At 44.1% G+C, this 14,573-nt stretch overlaps 3 protein-coding genes across 8 annotated transcripts in view; 1 reads left to right on the top strand and 2 right to left on the bottom strand.

Moving 5' to 3' along the window:
• The window catches only part of usp54b (ubiquitin specific peptidase 54b), a 38,173-nt gene extending 33,821 nt beyond the window's left edge, over nucleotides 1–4,352 (bottom strand). Inside the window, exon 1 of one of the 2 annotated variants that reach the window (XR_015082612.1) lies at nucleotides 4,171–4,352. The gene's annotated coding sequence lies outside the window, so the exon portion shown is untranslated. The remainder of the gene's footprint in view (nucleotides 1–4,170) is intronic. The other variant, XM_086016977.1, reaches the window with a different exon arrangement.
• Nucleotides 1–14,573, top strand: part of dusp3a (dual specificity phosphatase 3a) — a 162,788-nt gene that overhangs the window by 139,573 nt on the left and 8,642 nt on the right. The gene's annotated exons all lie outside the window — the stretch shown is intronic.
• On the bottom strand, nucleotides 5,925–13,275 carry myoz1b (myozenin 1b). Of its 3 annotated transcripts, none has more exons than XM_086016998.1 (6): nucleotides 13,153–13,275; nucleotides 10,198–10,284; nucleotides 8,145–8,311; nucleotides 7,998–8,067; nucleotides 7,615–7,801; nucleotides 5,925–6,521 (listed from the first exon to the last, which is right to left on the bottom strand). In XM_086016998.1, exons 2-6 carry the CDS (start codon nucleotides 10,280–10,282, stop codon nucleotides 6,287–6,289), a joined length of 744 nt encoding a protein of 247 aa, XP_085873124.1. In that variant the 5' UTR covers nucleotides 10,283–10,284; nucleotides 13,153–13,275; the 3' UTR covers nucleotides 5,925–6,286. The 3 variants fall into 3 exon arrangements, with proteins under 3 accessions (XP_085873124.1, XP_085873125.1, XP_085873123.1); XM_086016999.1 differs by having other exon boundaries at nucleotides 7,998–8,064; XM_086016997.1 differs by lacking the exon at nucleotides 13,153–13,275 and having other exon boundaries at nucleotides 10,198–10,354.

Below are 14,573 nucleotides of genomic sequence, written 5' to 3'. Positions count from 1 at the left end.
TGTTGCTTCGTTCACTTTTCCCTCCCGTGACCTCAACTCTCGCCATTCATCTCTCTTTTCCAAAAAGAAAACTTCACATCCGTGACCTCACACGCGCATACACAGTGGGTTTCCTTGTAAGTGGGTTATGTGCAACTTCAAATAGCCCCATTAGACAATAGGGAGAGCCTCAAGTTCACCCTCCCGTCGCTGCGCTTCCTCCCGCTTAACGTTTCGTACAAAGTTCTACGTCCTCGCGCGGCGTCTAGGTGTGTGAACGTGCAGCCGGAGTCTCGGATTTTCTTCAAGGTCATTTCCCCCCGCATAGACCGTGTGAGCGCACGCCACAAGCTAGACGCGGCATCGCAGCGCATGTCCAATCACACGGGTAGAAAATCGAAAAAAAAACGGTGAAAGAGTGTGTTTAGCATGGAGGCTGTTACATAACCACGCTTATTTACAGTCCGTGCTGGGTAGTCACGTGAAGATTTTGGGGTCGGGAGCAAAAACAAAGCGAAGACGAGGACAATAAGAATAAGTGGGACGTTAGATTTAATATGTCAAAGAAGCGTCGTGACTGGGATGGCGGGGGGTGTGTAGAGAAGGCGCACCGGCGGGATGGTTAAGGTCAAAGGAGACGTCGGAGCGTGCGTTTCTTATCCTTCCCTCCTGCATCATCCTCTGGCATTGTTTAATCTGCTCTTTCTTAAACCAAAACCTCTCAATAATCCCGTGCCTGCAGACTGTGGGAGGGTGACCGTTGAGGCGGGAATGCTGCAGCTTGAAATGTCAACAAGACGGGGGTACGCAGCACAAGTCATATACATGTGCCTGATTGTACACAGTGAAACATGAAAGCAATTTCTTTCTTTTACAAATAGAGTCAAGGAATCATTCACCCAGCTAGGTTCACCCCGACAAATGTGGGTTTAAGTGTTAAATTCACCTCTGGCTCAAAATGTATTTCCAATTACAAGAATCAGAGGGTTGCTGAAACTGCCAAAATCCTGCCCCAGACTCTTTGTGATGTTGTAAAAGGACACGGGTGGTATTGTTGTAAAGTTCACCCCGAAGAATGATGTCATTTCTTCCCTGATGACTTTCCGCTCAAAACATAGTGCCAGGTCTGCGCAACTGCTCCCTTGTGTTTACAATCATTTTCCCATTAACGAGAGGCACCTGACTGAAGACTAATAACTAAAGAGGAAAGTTTTCAAATTGTAACGTTTTTAAAAAAAAAAAAAAGTGCTGTGCTTGGAGTAAAAAATCAGTCATACAATAACAAAGACTGTGAAAACAGTCATAATTAATTGCTATCAATTATTAAGTATGAACCAATTAATGAATCAAACAATCAATCAGTTAATTAATTCATCGATTTATTGATTAATCAATACTAACACAAATGCAGCAGGGCAGCAAATTCAGGACCGACGGCAGTGGTCCCAAAATAGAACCCTGTGGAACACCATATGACAAAGGGTCAGAACGGGACTCAACCAAAGAATAAAGATGAGTCTTGAAGTGGAAGACGAGTTTTAAAAGTGGACAGAGCATGTAGGACATAGGACTCTTCAGGACTAAAGTGGAATAGCTGAAAAACACATTTTCAGCACTTCAATCATTTTCTTTGCCTTCCCTCTTCTACTGTAACAGGATTATATAAACAACGCTTCATAAATCATAATGCGTCCCGAGCAAAGTACACACCTTTGATAATTGTTTTAACATGTTTTAACTCTAATGACAGCAATGTAAAAGATTGTGTGTTTGAGGGCATGCCGTCCTTTGCTAACGGTCTGTTAATTGTGTTTAATATTCGATAAGGTAAGCGGCATAAAACCGCAAGGCCACAGCGTGAATATTTCCTTACCATTGATATGTGGAACCACAAAGTAGAAACAATAAAAGTCTTGTAAAATCCGTTAAAATGATAGTTTCAGAGACCCCCCCCCCGAAGGGCATCTGACATTAAGGTTGTTTGAGTAGGCCCAGCCGGTCCGCACTACATCAAAACAACGTTCCCGGTGACCACGGAGAAGTTGTTTAATAGGCTGATTACATCTCGGCAGGCTGTAAAAACATACAGTAAATTCACAAAGGCATTATGTTCGTGTTAAAGGAAGACGCTCATAAACCAGCTCAGGTGCCTTTTAAAATGTTTTTTGTCGTCATTCATCCACTTTACGCAAGCTGTTGAAGCCCTCCTTACGAAGCGGCTTCACTGCAAGAGCGGCACCAAAACGCGGACTCAGACTGTCAGCAGTCACAGTTAGTCAAATCAAGTGAAACGCTCCCAAAGCTGGAGTATTTTTAGGATTAAACTTCCTCCCCGCCTGCCCCTGGACACTTTCCTCCGGATGAGCCACAGTAGCAACAAACACTGGAACATTTGTGGAAAAAAAAAAAAAAAGAGACATGGATGAAATCCGGTTTATATCATTCCGGGCTTCTAAAGCTCCACATTGGTTTTGGAAAAACACATTTAAATACACTAAGACGCACAATTAATTTACTCAACTACCCTACTTACGTACATTTCTTGTTTTGCTGAACATAAATGAGTTTGTAACTTCAGTATCAGTACATCTGAAATCTAAAAGGAGTTATTACACATGGGAGTTATTATAAAATGAATAAATGAGACCAGACAGTTTGAACAGCAAAACTGGAAAGGAAATTGGCAACCAGTTTCCTGAACAATCATCAAAACTTTGCAATGATGAAAAGTTATCTTTTTTTTAAACATTCGGCGTCGGCCAGCTGTGTGGTAGATAGAGTTCAAATTTAGTAGCAAACCGCTAAAATCCAGAACGTGTTCATTTTTTTAAACGGCAGGAAAGTAACCCTAAAATGTCTGCTTACAATATGAAAGACTTCCTGTGACATTTTTTGTGTCTACTCACAATAATTGCCCAACAAATTTAATGGTTATTATTGTCTGTTTGCTTGTGTTGTTGCACCATTTGTGTTGAAATATCTGTTGCTGAATAACTGCCGCTACATCCATGCTAGTTTGACTAGCTTGTCTCTAGCATTTTGCATTGTGTTAGAATGAAGCTGGCAGACTTTTCTAAGTTATGTAGTTTGGTTTGATACACATGTACAGTAATTCGCTTGTTAATCGTCCGACAAACTTCGGCTTGTCGTGAAGTTTGTATCTCAAATGTTTGCTTGCAACTCAAGGCAAAAAAAAAAAATCGCTCGTATCGTGCAAAAGTCTGTTCACTCGTAAAATGACATATTTGTAAATTAGTACCTGGCTTGAATTGTCAATCAAAACTGATCCTATCATTGTGAAGGCAGGATTTTTGAGTGCAATGTGACATCCCTCTTCCTGTTTTTAAATTGAGGTTAACGCATTAGCACATCATTACCAACGACAGGTTTCACCTCTCCAAGACCAAGACGGTTAATTTTTCATGGCATCGCACACTTTACATACTTTTGCGCGTATGCCAGTGCGCGTGTGTGATCACGAAGCGTACAGCAGCAGCATCTCAGCGGCAATGGCGTCCAAAGTCATCAATCTCGGAACCGCAACGTTAAATCAATGAAGCGGCCACCCGGCAGCGGCTGACAGTGGAGCGTGAACGGGGGCCCGGTAAGAGGCTGCGGTTTGTCACCCATCCATCAACGAGTCCAACACAACTCCTCACAACCTCACAGTCACACCTAGAGATGCAGGAACCGGACTTGATGGACGCGGGGTGAACTTGAAAGGATGTTGGTGCAGAAATGAGCAAAGTAGTGTCCCCCTGCACCCCCCCACCCCCCACCCCCCTCCTCACACACACACACACACGCCATACAATGATGATTGCCAACGCTCTGGCTGAACCCCCGATGACTGATAAAAGATTTGTTGCTCATCCATCAACAAGTACAACCCCCCCCTCACTCTCTCACATCCCCATGACCGCCCCACAACCGAAAGCAAGACCCAATAGTGTATGAACACGATTGGACACCTGTGACTGGCTGATAGGATGAACTTGAAAAGGATGCTCGCGCACGTTTGGGCAGAAATGCGCGCTTGCACTAGACGAAATAGTGACCCTGCGCCGCACGTACACACACTCGCATGCACGCACACGTACGTTAATGATGGGCAAAACGCGCGCGCACATCTGCAGCATCAGCCATGGAGCCAAGTGCACGCGCACACACGCACGCAGTGTTATTACTCACCCCGGATGCGGTCGCCGCCAGTCTCCGTCCGTTCGCGTGTCCCACCGTGTGATTTAACGGCGGAGAGGAGGCTGAGCCGTGGGCGTATCCGCTCGGCTCGGGTCCACGCAGCCCCCACCGGCGCCATCCATCCAGCGCTGCGGTCGCGCGCTGCACCGCCGCTCTCGCGATACCTCCTCCTCCAATCCTCCAGTGTGCGCTCATCGCGATGCCGCCGCCTACCGGGCGAACCCGGGTGTTCAAATATTCGAGGGGATGACGTCATCGCCGTGTGTTACCTGCGTATCCTTCGCGAACCCCCCCCCACCCCTCTCCTACTCCAGTGGCAGTTTAAGGGGGCTTGTGCGTGTGCGTGCTTCTAGTCTTCACACAGGCGCTCGTACAATACACACACATTCATTGGAGCTGCTGACAGCGACATGCAGAGGACATCTGTCCAACATTTGACACCCGCCAGCCTCGCTTTGCAGCCACAGCCTGAGCCGCCGAGTGTGAGAGGTCGCGCATACCATAATAATCCTCCGTTTGGATCGTGTTCCCACCACCATTTGCAGGCCTGTCATTTAATAATGCCGGTGGGTGATTATCTAGGACACTTTCCCGACCTTTATTTAACCGAGGCATGTGTTTTGCATGAGAAAAAATTCACTGACTGCACACAACCAGACAAAAAAATGTCACCCCCAAAAATGTATACAGTTGCAGGGAACAGGGGAGTCTCACTAAAAGCTGTGCTCCCCATAATGAAGGGCCCAGGGGGAAGAAAGTCTTCCTCTCAGATTGACGCCCTTGTACAGTGTGAATTGTTCTTTTCGCCCCCCAAAAACTACCAAAAATTCATTCTGTTTTTAGTGAGGAAAGTAGCAGTGAATTGCAAAACTGAGACTTCCGTATTGTGATTTTGAAGACAAAACATGTTGGTGTTGATGTTCTTTACTGGGCCGTAACAACAATCTTTGAGGTTCTGCGGCAGTTTTTGACCCCGCACACATGCTGATTTATGACTGCTCGTAACTGATAATAGATTTGTGACTTTGAAGGCAAATAGTACACAAACGGAAGGGCATCAATATTTTTTGTTGACTTTCTGGGGTCCCAGATTTTGGTGTGAAGCCCTTGCATAGACGTCTATGTCTTTACAGGTCCTTAACAAGAATTTCCGAGGCTCCACCCCTTCAAACTCAATGTTTTATGACCCCAAATTGAGACACAAATGCACAAGATTAGTGACTTTGAAAGACAAATAGTCATTCAAAAGTTGTTGAGTGGTTTGGTGTTGATGGTGTTTACAGCCAGACTGTTTCTGTACCACTTACCCTCATTAGGGTCACAAGTGAGCTGGATCGCAGCTGACTTGGTGTAACAGGCTTGGTACACCCTGAACCCTGGAAGTTTTTTGTTTGTTTGTTTTTAATTACACTGCACCGTGAGACGAGAAGCAATGGCAGCAACTCTAAAGTGGAACTTTATTGTCCAAGTACATTGTTTTAAAGAGGGAGTCTACCTAAACATATTTTTTCAAGAATATGTTCCCAGCAGGCCCGCGAGTTGAAACACGGCATTCTGATTAATTTAGACTTTGTGGAATGTAAGTTAAGCAGCACAATTGCACTCATTTTTAGCCATCTCTGGGGGCGGCCATTTTGTCTTCTGTCGACTGAAAATGACATCACAACTGCTCACAACGGCCAATCGCGGCTGACGTGTTTTCTGAATCTGAGCCGTGATTGGTCGTTGTGAGCAGTTGTGATGTCATTTTCAGTCAACATAAGACAAAATGGCCGCCCCCGAACATGGCTAAAAACAAGTAGATTAACACTTATTCCACAAACGCAATATTTATCAGGATGCCCTGTTTCAACTAGTGGGCTTGCATAGAACATATTCTTGAAAAAAATATATGTTTGGGTTGACTCCCACTTTAAGAGTGCAGAGTGCCTGTTTTTTTTCACTACTAGTTACACATGTTAATATGTTCGCGCATGCTGTGCAAAACCAGAATAAGGCTCTTTCATACGAGAGGAAGGTACTTTGTCCTTTTTCCAACGAGTCATGTTTCATTTCCATGCATTAATCCAGCTATTCTGTTTGAACATGTATAAACGAATGCGCGCGTTCAGAGATCGTCGGTCTCTCCGTCAAAGGGGATGGCGTCCAGGTCCATGTGGATGTGCGTGTTGTCCTCGCTGCACACCCAGCCGATGGGCGTGCGGTTGAACGAGGGGCGCGAGCGGATGTTGGCCTGCAGGGAGGGCAGCGGTTCCAGCTCGTCGGGATCGGCGCCGAGGTCGGGCAGCTCGAACACCATCAGCTTGGAGCCCTTTTCCACGCCGCCGAAGGGCAGCGCCGTCCTGGGGGCGGAGAAGCAGGAGACACAGTCATTGGCCGGTCTACATGACAATAGTTTCATGTGGCACCAGTGATTGGTTGGTTACATTTCTTGCTCCTCTTTCATCAGTTTACTTGTTAGTCATCACAAGCATTAGTTGGGGATGTCATGACTGGTTGAGTACGTCACTTACTCGTTAGTGTAGGGCTGTAACTAATGATTGTTTTAATAATTGATTAATCTGTTGATTATTTTGTCGATTAATCAAAGAATCACTATTTTTAGTATATATATAATTTCCATCTCTTTATTCAAAATCAGGACATTATTTCAAGTTGACAGTGCAGAAAACGCACAAACGTAAATTAATTATGATTAGGTTACAGGTTTGTTCCATAATGTTCAGAAAATCTGAGAAAAAAAAAATGTTGTCCAAAGTAAAAGGAGATGTTTGCAAATGTCTTATTTTGAAAAAACGCAAATATAATCAGGCTGCTCAAATGGAGGACTACAGAAATTGGAGAACATTTACTGGTGAGAAGCTGAAATTCCGAGGAATAATTATGGATTAATTCAATTATATGGATTAATTAAATAATAGATTAGTTCTCGATTAATCAATTAATAATAATTACACCTCTACTTTATTGTTTAGTCTACATGCCAATCTTTACACATGTAGAACAGAAATATGTGTGTTAGAAAAACGTTCAAGGCATACAGTTGTAGAAAAATGAAGCGTTAATATCTAGGGCATAGCCTCACCTATGGTGGTTGAATTAATGAATTAACAGGATTGTCCCAATACTTTTGTCCACCAAGTGTCCTTTAAATGTCATTGTACGCCTGCTGTAGTTCCTAATGTCACTCTCTCTCTCTCCCTCCCCTGCATCCAACCATTAAGAGCATTAGGAGAAGATCAAGGGATCACATTAGGTTTGAGATAATCACATCTGGGCCGAACATGTTGTCTCAGTGGGAAACCTCATTACAGGTGTGTTTGCGCTGCCCAGAAAAGCCTCACGAAAAAAAAACGATGTCGCTGTTGTCTTAGCAACGCAGCCAAAGCAGCGGCAATGTAAACAATGACGAACAAATGTTATTTCGGTGTTTACCTGTTGAAGCTCTTGTATTGGGGAAACTGGACCCTACCGGGTCCGGGCATACTGGCTCTCATGGTGGCCGTCAGCTCCTGGTTGCCTTTCATGGCCCGTTCCCATGGCGACACATAGGTACGAACATACTCCCTCCTCCTTCTCTCCTTCTCGGACTCCTTGTCAACCACCTCATTCTCCTGCGCTGCTGAGGACGAGCAATAAGACAATTAGACTAAGAAAAATTGTCTATATTTTCACTCGTCACTAACTCTTTTTTGGCTCAGTCTACGTGCCAATCATGACACACAGCACCCGTGATTGGTTGATGATCTAACTCGTCTCGTGGTTACATCACTTATTCGTTATTGGGAAAAGCAGGTGACGTAAATCTTTCGCCTCACCTTCTTCCTTTGGCATCTCAGGTTTTGGCGGGACAGGGGGAGGTGACATCAGAAGGTTCTGCAGGTTCTGCTAGAATACAGAAGAGAACATTCAGTCCGAACCCGCGAACAACTCGACTGGTTTGCCACACGAGGATTTTCTCCCACCATGTTCTCGTTGGTTGTGATGAACTTGTCGACCCGCTGCTGTCGTTTGCGGAACATCTTGGAACCTTTGTTGGTGAGCAGCGAGAGCTCCTCTAGCATCACGTCTTTGGGGGTCTTGATCTTGGTGCCCAGGTTCAGCTCGGAGGCTTCGGGGTCAGACTCGTCATCTGACGGTCAGCGGAGGGACACAACCGATCTCTTTATTTCCTTCTCTCTTCATTTTAGCCTTTTCGATTGACATGACTAGACCCAAAGTTAGATAACTTGGCATAGAAATTCACAAATGTTGGACTGCGTAAAAAAAAAAAAAATGAATTGAATGCTAACGCTGATACAAGATACTAGTTAGCTTAGCATGGTGATTTGAATTCAATGTCTTTTGTTGAAAAGGAACTCATCAGGTTCCAAGATTTTGGGGGAAATCACGCAAAAAATGAGTTTGAACAGCCATCTGGAATTGTGCAAATCTTGCGGGACGGAGCCCTGATAAAAATAGGGAAAAATATACAAATAACACCCCCGAAAGGGGGTGGTAATTGTGTATAGATGCCACAAAATGGCGGCAGAGCACTAACAACGGAGAGGATCCTAAAGCATAGATTACTTTATCCAGTGGTATAATCATTCACTGCAAACAAACCACCTTCACATGAGGCTCAGTAATAGTATTTGCTAGCATGCTAGCCTAAATAACACGCTAGTAGAGAGTGACGTGGCATCACACCTGGGCAAACCAATAAGCGTACCAGCACTTTACGTAAATGGTGTTAAATCATTCAACTCAGTTAGGGTATTATGACAGCAAAATCGATTACATGGGCAATTGCTGTATCAAGAGAGAAGCAGGAACAAACTTCCGTTTCACTTGCACGAGTTTCATTCAAGGACTGCCAACATAACAGAACTGCTCAAACGCAGTGGAAAAACACAATCAGTGAATTAAACGGCACCAAAGTTCTACAAGATGGTGCCAAAGTAACACTTTTATTATCTTGTCCTAAAACATCAAATAGACTATTTTTTTTTAAGAAGGCATCTGCTTTTTTGCTGCATATTCATCTGCTTGCTGTGCCTTGTTCCGATTGAATTATAGCGAAAACCTGTTGTGTGGCGTTCAGGGATGTGCGCTTGCAATACCAGGGGGAACCATAAGAATCAGTAGGTCAAACTAATTAGAGGAAAGGGCCCGTAAGGTTGGGGAGGGGATGTCACGGTTTGGTTTTCATGCTTGGACAGTGGGAAATGCCCAAGCGCCGACACCCTTTCTTTCTCAGAGGGATGTGATGGATTTGACCGCTTCCTATAAAACGTGGAGTTGGCATTGCCATGCTGCGGAGAGCCGTTCGCCGGGGGCCTTGTAAATCAGACCTCTGCAAGTGGGTGTCTGTTGAGTGTGTGTGTGTGTGTGGGGGGGGGGGGGGGGGGGGGGGGGGGGGAGCGAGAGAAAATAATTGAGGCTGCTGAGCAAAGTGAACTCTCCTGTGGGGATATTGATTTGAGCGTTAATTCAGAGGAATGTGAAACGGGAGCTTGACTGCTGACTGGGAGGAAAATGGATGGACGGGGGGGTGGCGGGGTCGTCGTATAGGGGTTTTCGGACAGACGGACGGGATCGAGGCGTGGGGCGAAAGGGGGAGATAAAAGGCCCGACAGTGACAAGAGATGATGGATGGATGAGTGGGCATTAACTGGAGCAAAATACGGGGATAAAGCAGGATAAGCCGCCGCATGAGCGAAAACACTCAAATGTTGTGTTGGCGCAGATGTGATGACAATAAGACGACACAAAGTGACAGCAGGTCACAACCTCTATTGAGCCAAATCACGTATTTCACGTACGAGTCACGGCACACCACCGAGCAAAAATGACACAAAAAATATCACACTGAAATAATGCTGGTCTTAATTTAATTTGTATTCACCAATTTGCTTACTCAGAGTGAGCGCTGGACTGGTTTAGTTATGTTGGGAAGATAGGTAGATGTTCTTATATCATTTTATGTATTTATTTTTAAAAAATGTTTTTCCACTTTAGTGTGTGCGTGTGTCTTACCATTCTGGCTGATGTTGGTAAAGTCTGTGATGATCTTGTTGGCCTTCTTCCTCTTGTTGGAGGGAGCAGCACTTGTCAACGACATGGCTAAGCATACAAAAAGACACCTGTTGAACTGAAAGTCTTTAAGCGCGTTGTTTTGCTTCCGTGGGCTCATTCATCCTCTTCTCAGAACTAAACACATTTGGAGACGAGCATTTCAAGCAATTAGAGAAACACACAGGGAAGTGAATAGTGGGCTTGACTCCTTTGGAAGGCAATTTGTCACCAGCAACAAGTAGCAACACTTCTTAAAATGACTTTGACATTTTACTTCCAGCAGTTCTATAGATAATATAATAGATAATATATATAAAAAGAAAATGGTAACAATGACAGGATAATAATGCTCTGTTTTGATTGAGACAGTCAGAAAAATATATTAATACCTCGTGCCAGTGAGGGTGGATTGTTGACCAATAGTGGACAGCATTTGCTAAAATAATCATAATTATTGCAGCACTATAATGGAATTTAGTGCTATTGTGATGCCACCATTATGACTGCTCCTATTATTACTATTATTGAATAAATAAATACTTTTTTTTTTTTTTTTAGATTTTTCATCACTGTTGAATGTAGATTGTTGGCCAGTATGGTAAAGGAGTTTTATTTTATCTACTATCTCTTAATTTGATCAAATATTTGTAAATGTAATTTTTGTAATTATTACAAATTAGATTAATTTTAAATGTTGTTGGGATTAAAACTATTTCAATTAGTTTAATTTATAAAACACCAGTGTTTACGTTTGTTTCTTTTTAGCTTGATTTGAGATATTTTGACAATATAATGTCCATCCATCCATTATTGCGAATAAATCAGCCTACAAAATAAAGTGGCCGGTGAGTACAGATTGTTGGCCGATAGCGGATAAAATTTGGTAAATGAATCTTCATAATCATTGTAGCCCTAAAACTCTACCACTACTACCACTACTCTACTACTACTTTTTACGTTCCGTTTCCAACAATCAGAATGTGGTTCTGCATCAGCATTTCTTATTGGTTAAATGTTGACTTGCATTTTTGCTTTGCCGGAGACTGGGGGTATGGGAGGGTGTAAGTGGAGGTGGGGTCATGACAGATTTAGCAACATGGCAGTGTTTGACTGACAGTGAAATGTGATCCAATTAAGGTTGGTATGTAGCTACAGCGTAATAAATAAAAGAGCACATTGTTGATGATAAAGTTGCACGACAGCTACCGGCTTCTTGCCAGCTCCGCCATGATAACGTTAAGGACGCTTTGTGCGACAGTGGCGTGCGAAGCGTGCAAGGCCTTGCCTGCAGGACGCTAATTCCCTAGCCGAAGCCGCCGTCTCCCGATGTAGGCTGGCAGTGCGTTGCCGGTCGAAAGCAATTACGTAAGACTGGAGGTGAGTCCCTGTTAGCGGTGGAAGGGGCTTTGTCCGCTGGGAGGGCGCTTAATGTAATTGCGTTTCATCCTCTGTAATTGAAGCCATTTCCCAAGCCTGGGATTCAGCTCGACTACGTGTACATGTGTTTTCAAGATGAACATGGCATAATGACCGCTTTTAGTTTATTACAGGTGCTTTTCTGCAATATTCTGGTCGGTGCAAGGTGCGAGGAGTGAGGAGAGGTCCTGTTACCACATCACAACCTCCAATGCACTTAGCACCCGCCCACCCGTCATAGCCTGCCTGTTTTAGCTCCATGATAAATCTTGGAAGGGGACAGCTGAGGAAGAAGGGGGTGGCATAAAGTCAGCACTTTCCCATATCAGCATCCATCCATCCTCCAGAACGCCAACTCAAAACTCCTCCAAGGCGAGTAACATTCCATGCAAAATCCCCCCCCATTTTCAAACTCCAGACACGGTGGGATAGGTGCATCCACTAATAGTTATCTTGGCTTGGTGTAACTAAAGTAGTGTCATTAGTAGACCCCCCAAATCCACTTTCGGTATTTGTTTAAGTCCCGAATCAAATCAAATGGGTTACAAACTGTACGGTAGTCCAAAAAAAGAAAAATTCAACTTGCTCATAATGGTAAATGGAGTGGACTTATTCTGCACAGTGTTTTATCTGCACCATATGTTATTCAAAGAGGTTTACCAGGCCTCATATTCACTTTTGTGAAAACATATTGGAGTGTACCAAGACTGTATGTGTCTGACGCGCCAATACAACTCTGTCAACCTACGGAAAGGTTTTCCTTTTTAATTTAAAATAACTTACTTTTAAACTTAACTCCCTCACCATACACTGGCCGACGGCAGAACTCAGGGTGTTTTCTTTTTCGCTTTTGATCAAGTTTCAAATACAATCGTGTTCGGTCGTACAGGCTAGGTAGCAAAAAGCTAACCCGAGGGGGTTCATCTCAATTTAATGCTCATTAGCCGGCTAAACATTTCCAGGTGTCTCTCTCAAAGAGTGTGCTTCACACAACGCTATGCGCACCCCGCATACAATCCGTATTTACATCACACTCATTGTCATTCTAACATTCCTGTGACACTAGTACACCCGACAGTATGCGACAACATGGCAACTTATAGCCAAAATGGCCCGCTTTCTTTGTCTTTCAAGGCATGTTGTCTAAGACTTTTTGTGGGTCTACTTCTGTCCGCCAAATTGTAATGTATTGTATGTAATTGCAATGTACTTAATAATACTTACTTACTTGAGCATCTCTAAATTCTTTATTCCTGAATACATAAACCGCGTATCTGATGTGGAATGAAATCGGCGGCGGGGCGGTGTGTCTCCTGCAAGGCCTTGCCAAAATTTGCTGACAACACAAATCAAATGCATCTGACTGTAAACAAGTCCTTGAACTTAAACTGGCTCTTGAATTATTTAACAGCTCCAATTGCATCAGTGCCAGATCATCCACCATGCAGCCAGGCTCAAGGCCCCGTAGTCCACACATACAAACAAACACACACGTCTCACCTAAGAACTGAAGTGCAAAACACAGGAAGTCTGGAGTCCTCGAGTCTTGTGTTGTCTTTGCCCCTGGACAGAGTGAAACCTTATCAGGAGGGTCGCTCCTGCGCTGTGGACATGTGTCCTCCTGTGGAAGGTGTGAAAGAGGGGTGGGGTGGCCCTGGGTGGTGGGTGTGTTGTTTCAAGTTCAGAAGCGGGTTACTAATGATTTCCACGGACCAACGTCCTCTCGTCACATTGACGGAACCGCCAATGGAAGCCCATCATCAGATTTGAAATGATCGAAGTGACAAATGAGAGTATCTTGGGAAAAGTGCGGTGTTATTTCTCTTCAAAAAGACCTACTAATTTTTCAACAAAGTTTTTCTGGAATGGGGTTTTCCAAAGGTTCTGCAGCTCAAGACCCAATTGACAAATTCCCCTTTCGATTCCTGACCCCAATTTTTGATAACACAAGACATTCTTACACCTCTTTAATATTTATTTTCATCTTTGAGACCAGTAAACAATCAATAACATGAAACTGAAAACAGTTGCGTGAGGGCAGAGGCTTTTCGGTAGGCATGCGTACAGGATGAACCCCCCCTGCTCTCAATCACGCCGTGAAAAAGCCATCAGAATTAAGAGTTTAGCACCGTGCCAAATAGCCGCAGATTAACGGCTCCAAAAATAGGTGAAATGGGCGATTGTGTGCAAGGCAGCGAGCCGTGAATTAATAGGGAAGAGCATAGTGCTTAAAAAGTCGTTAAAGAAGCCGGCGGGTCCCTTGACATGTTTACAGAATCTCAGCCCATTTGGGTGTGAAACATGCGGTGGCACTCGTTTAAAAATTAGGAGCCAAAGTTAGCCTCGGAGTCACCTGATCCCAGTCAAGGGTCAAAGGTGGGATTCCTTTTTTTCCGCAGTTCTGCTTGGGTTTCACAACTGCGAGGCCATCCAGTAAAATGTAGGCCAGCTTTCAATTCTAAGCCGCACATTTGAACTGTTACAATCTCTTGCGAAATTACAGTAAGAACATGAAAATCTATTCACTAAAAAATCGAACATTCACGCACATCTGCCTGTTGTGATTCTTCTGTAACCGCTCCAAGTGAAGCTCAACCTCCTTGATGTGGTCAAAGAAGAATTATGGTGTGATGAAACAAAAATGAATGGGCTGCATCAGGAAGGGCAGCCGATGGAAAAACTGTGCCAAACAAATTATACGAGTGGCTCTGTGTGTTGACCCCTGATGGGATAAGCCAAAAGTCAAAACAACACGGTGTGAACAAGAGTGGCAGTGGGGGAGAAGTGGCAAATTGTGGAACGTGATGTATGGCTCTACTCGGGGTGAAGTCTTCCTCATTCGCAGCACTTGTGGTCAAAATCGGAGTTTGTGTAGATTTTGTGTTCAGTATCCAGTACCAGATGCTGCTGTTTTATAATAC

Source organism: Filicampus tigris, chromosome 19, assembly GCF_054856515.1.
Source record: "Filicampus tigris isolate MCC_2025a chromosome 19, RoL_Ftig_1.0, whole genome shotgun sequence".
Classification (NCBI taxonomy): domain Eukaryota; kingdom Metazoa; phylum Chordata; class Actinopteri; order Syngnathiformes; family Syngnathidae; genus Filicampus; species Filicampus tigris.
The sequence above is the reverse complement of the archived record's forward strand: the minus strand, read 5'-3'. Positions and strand labels throughout refer to the sequence as shown.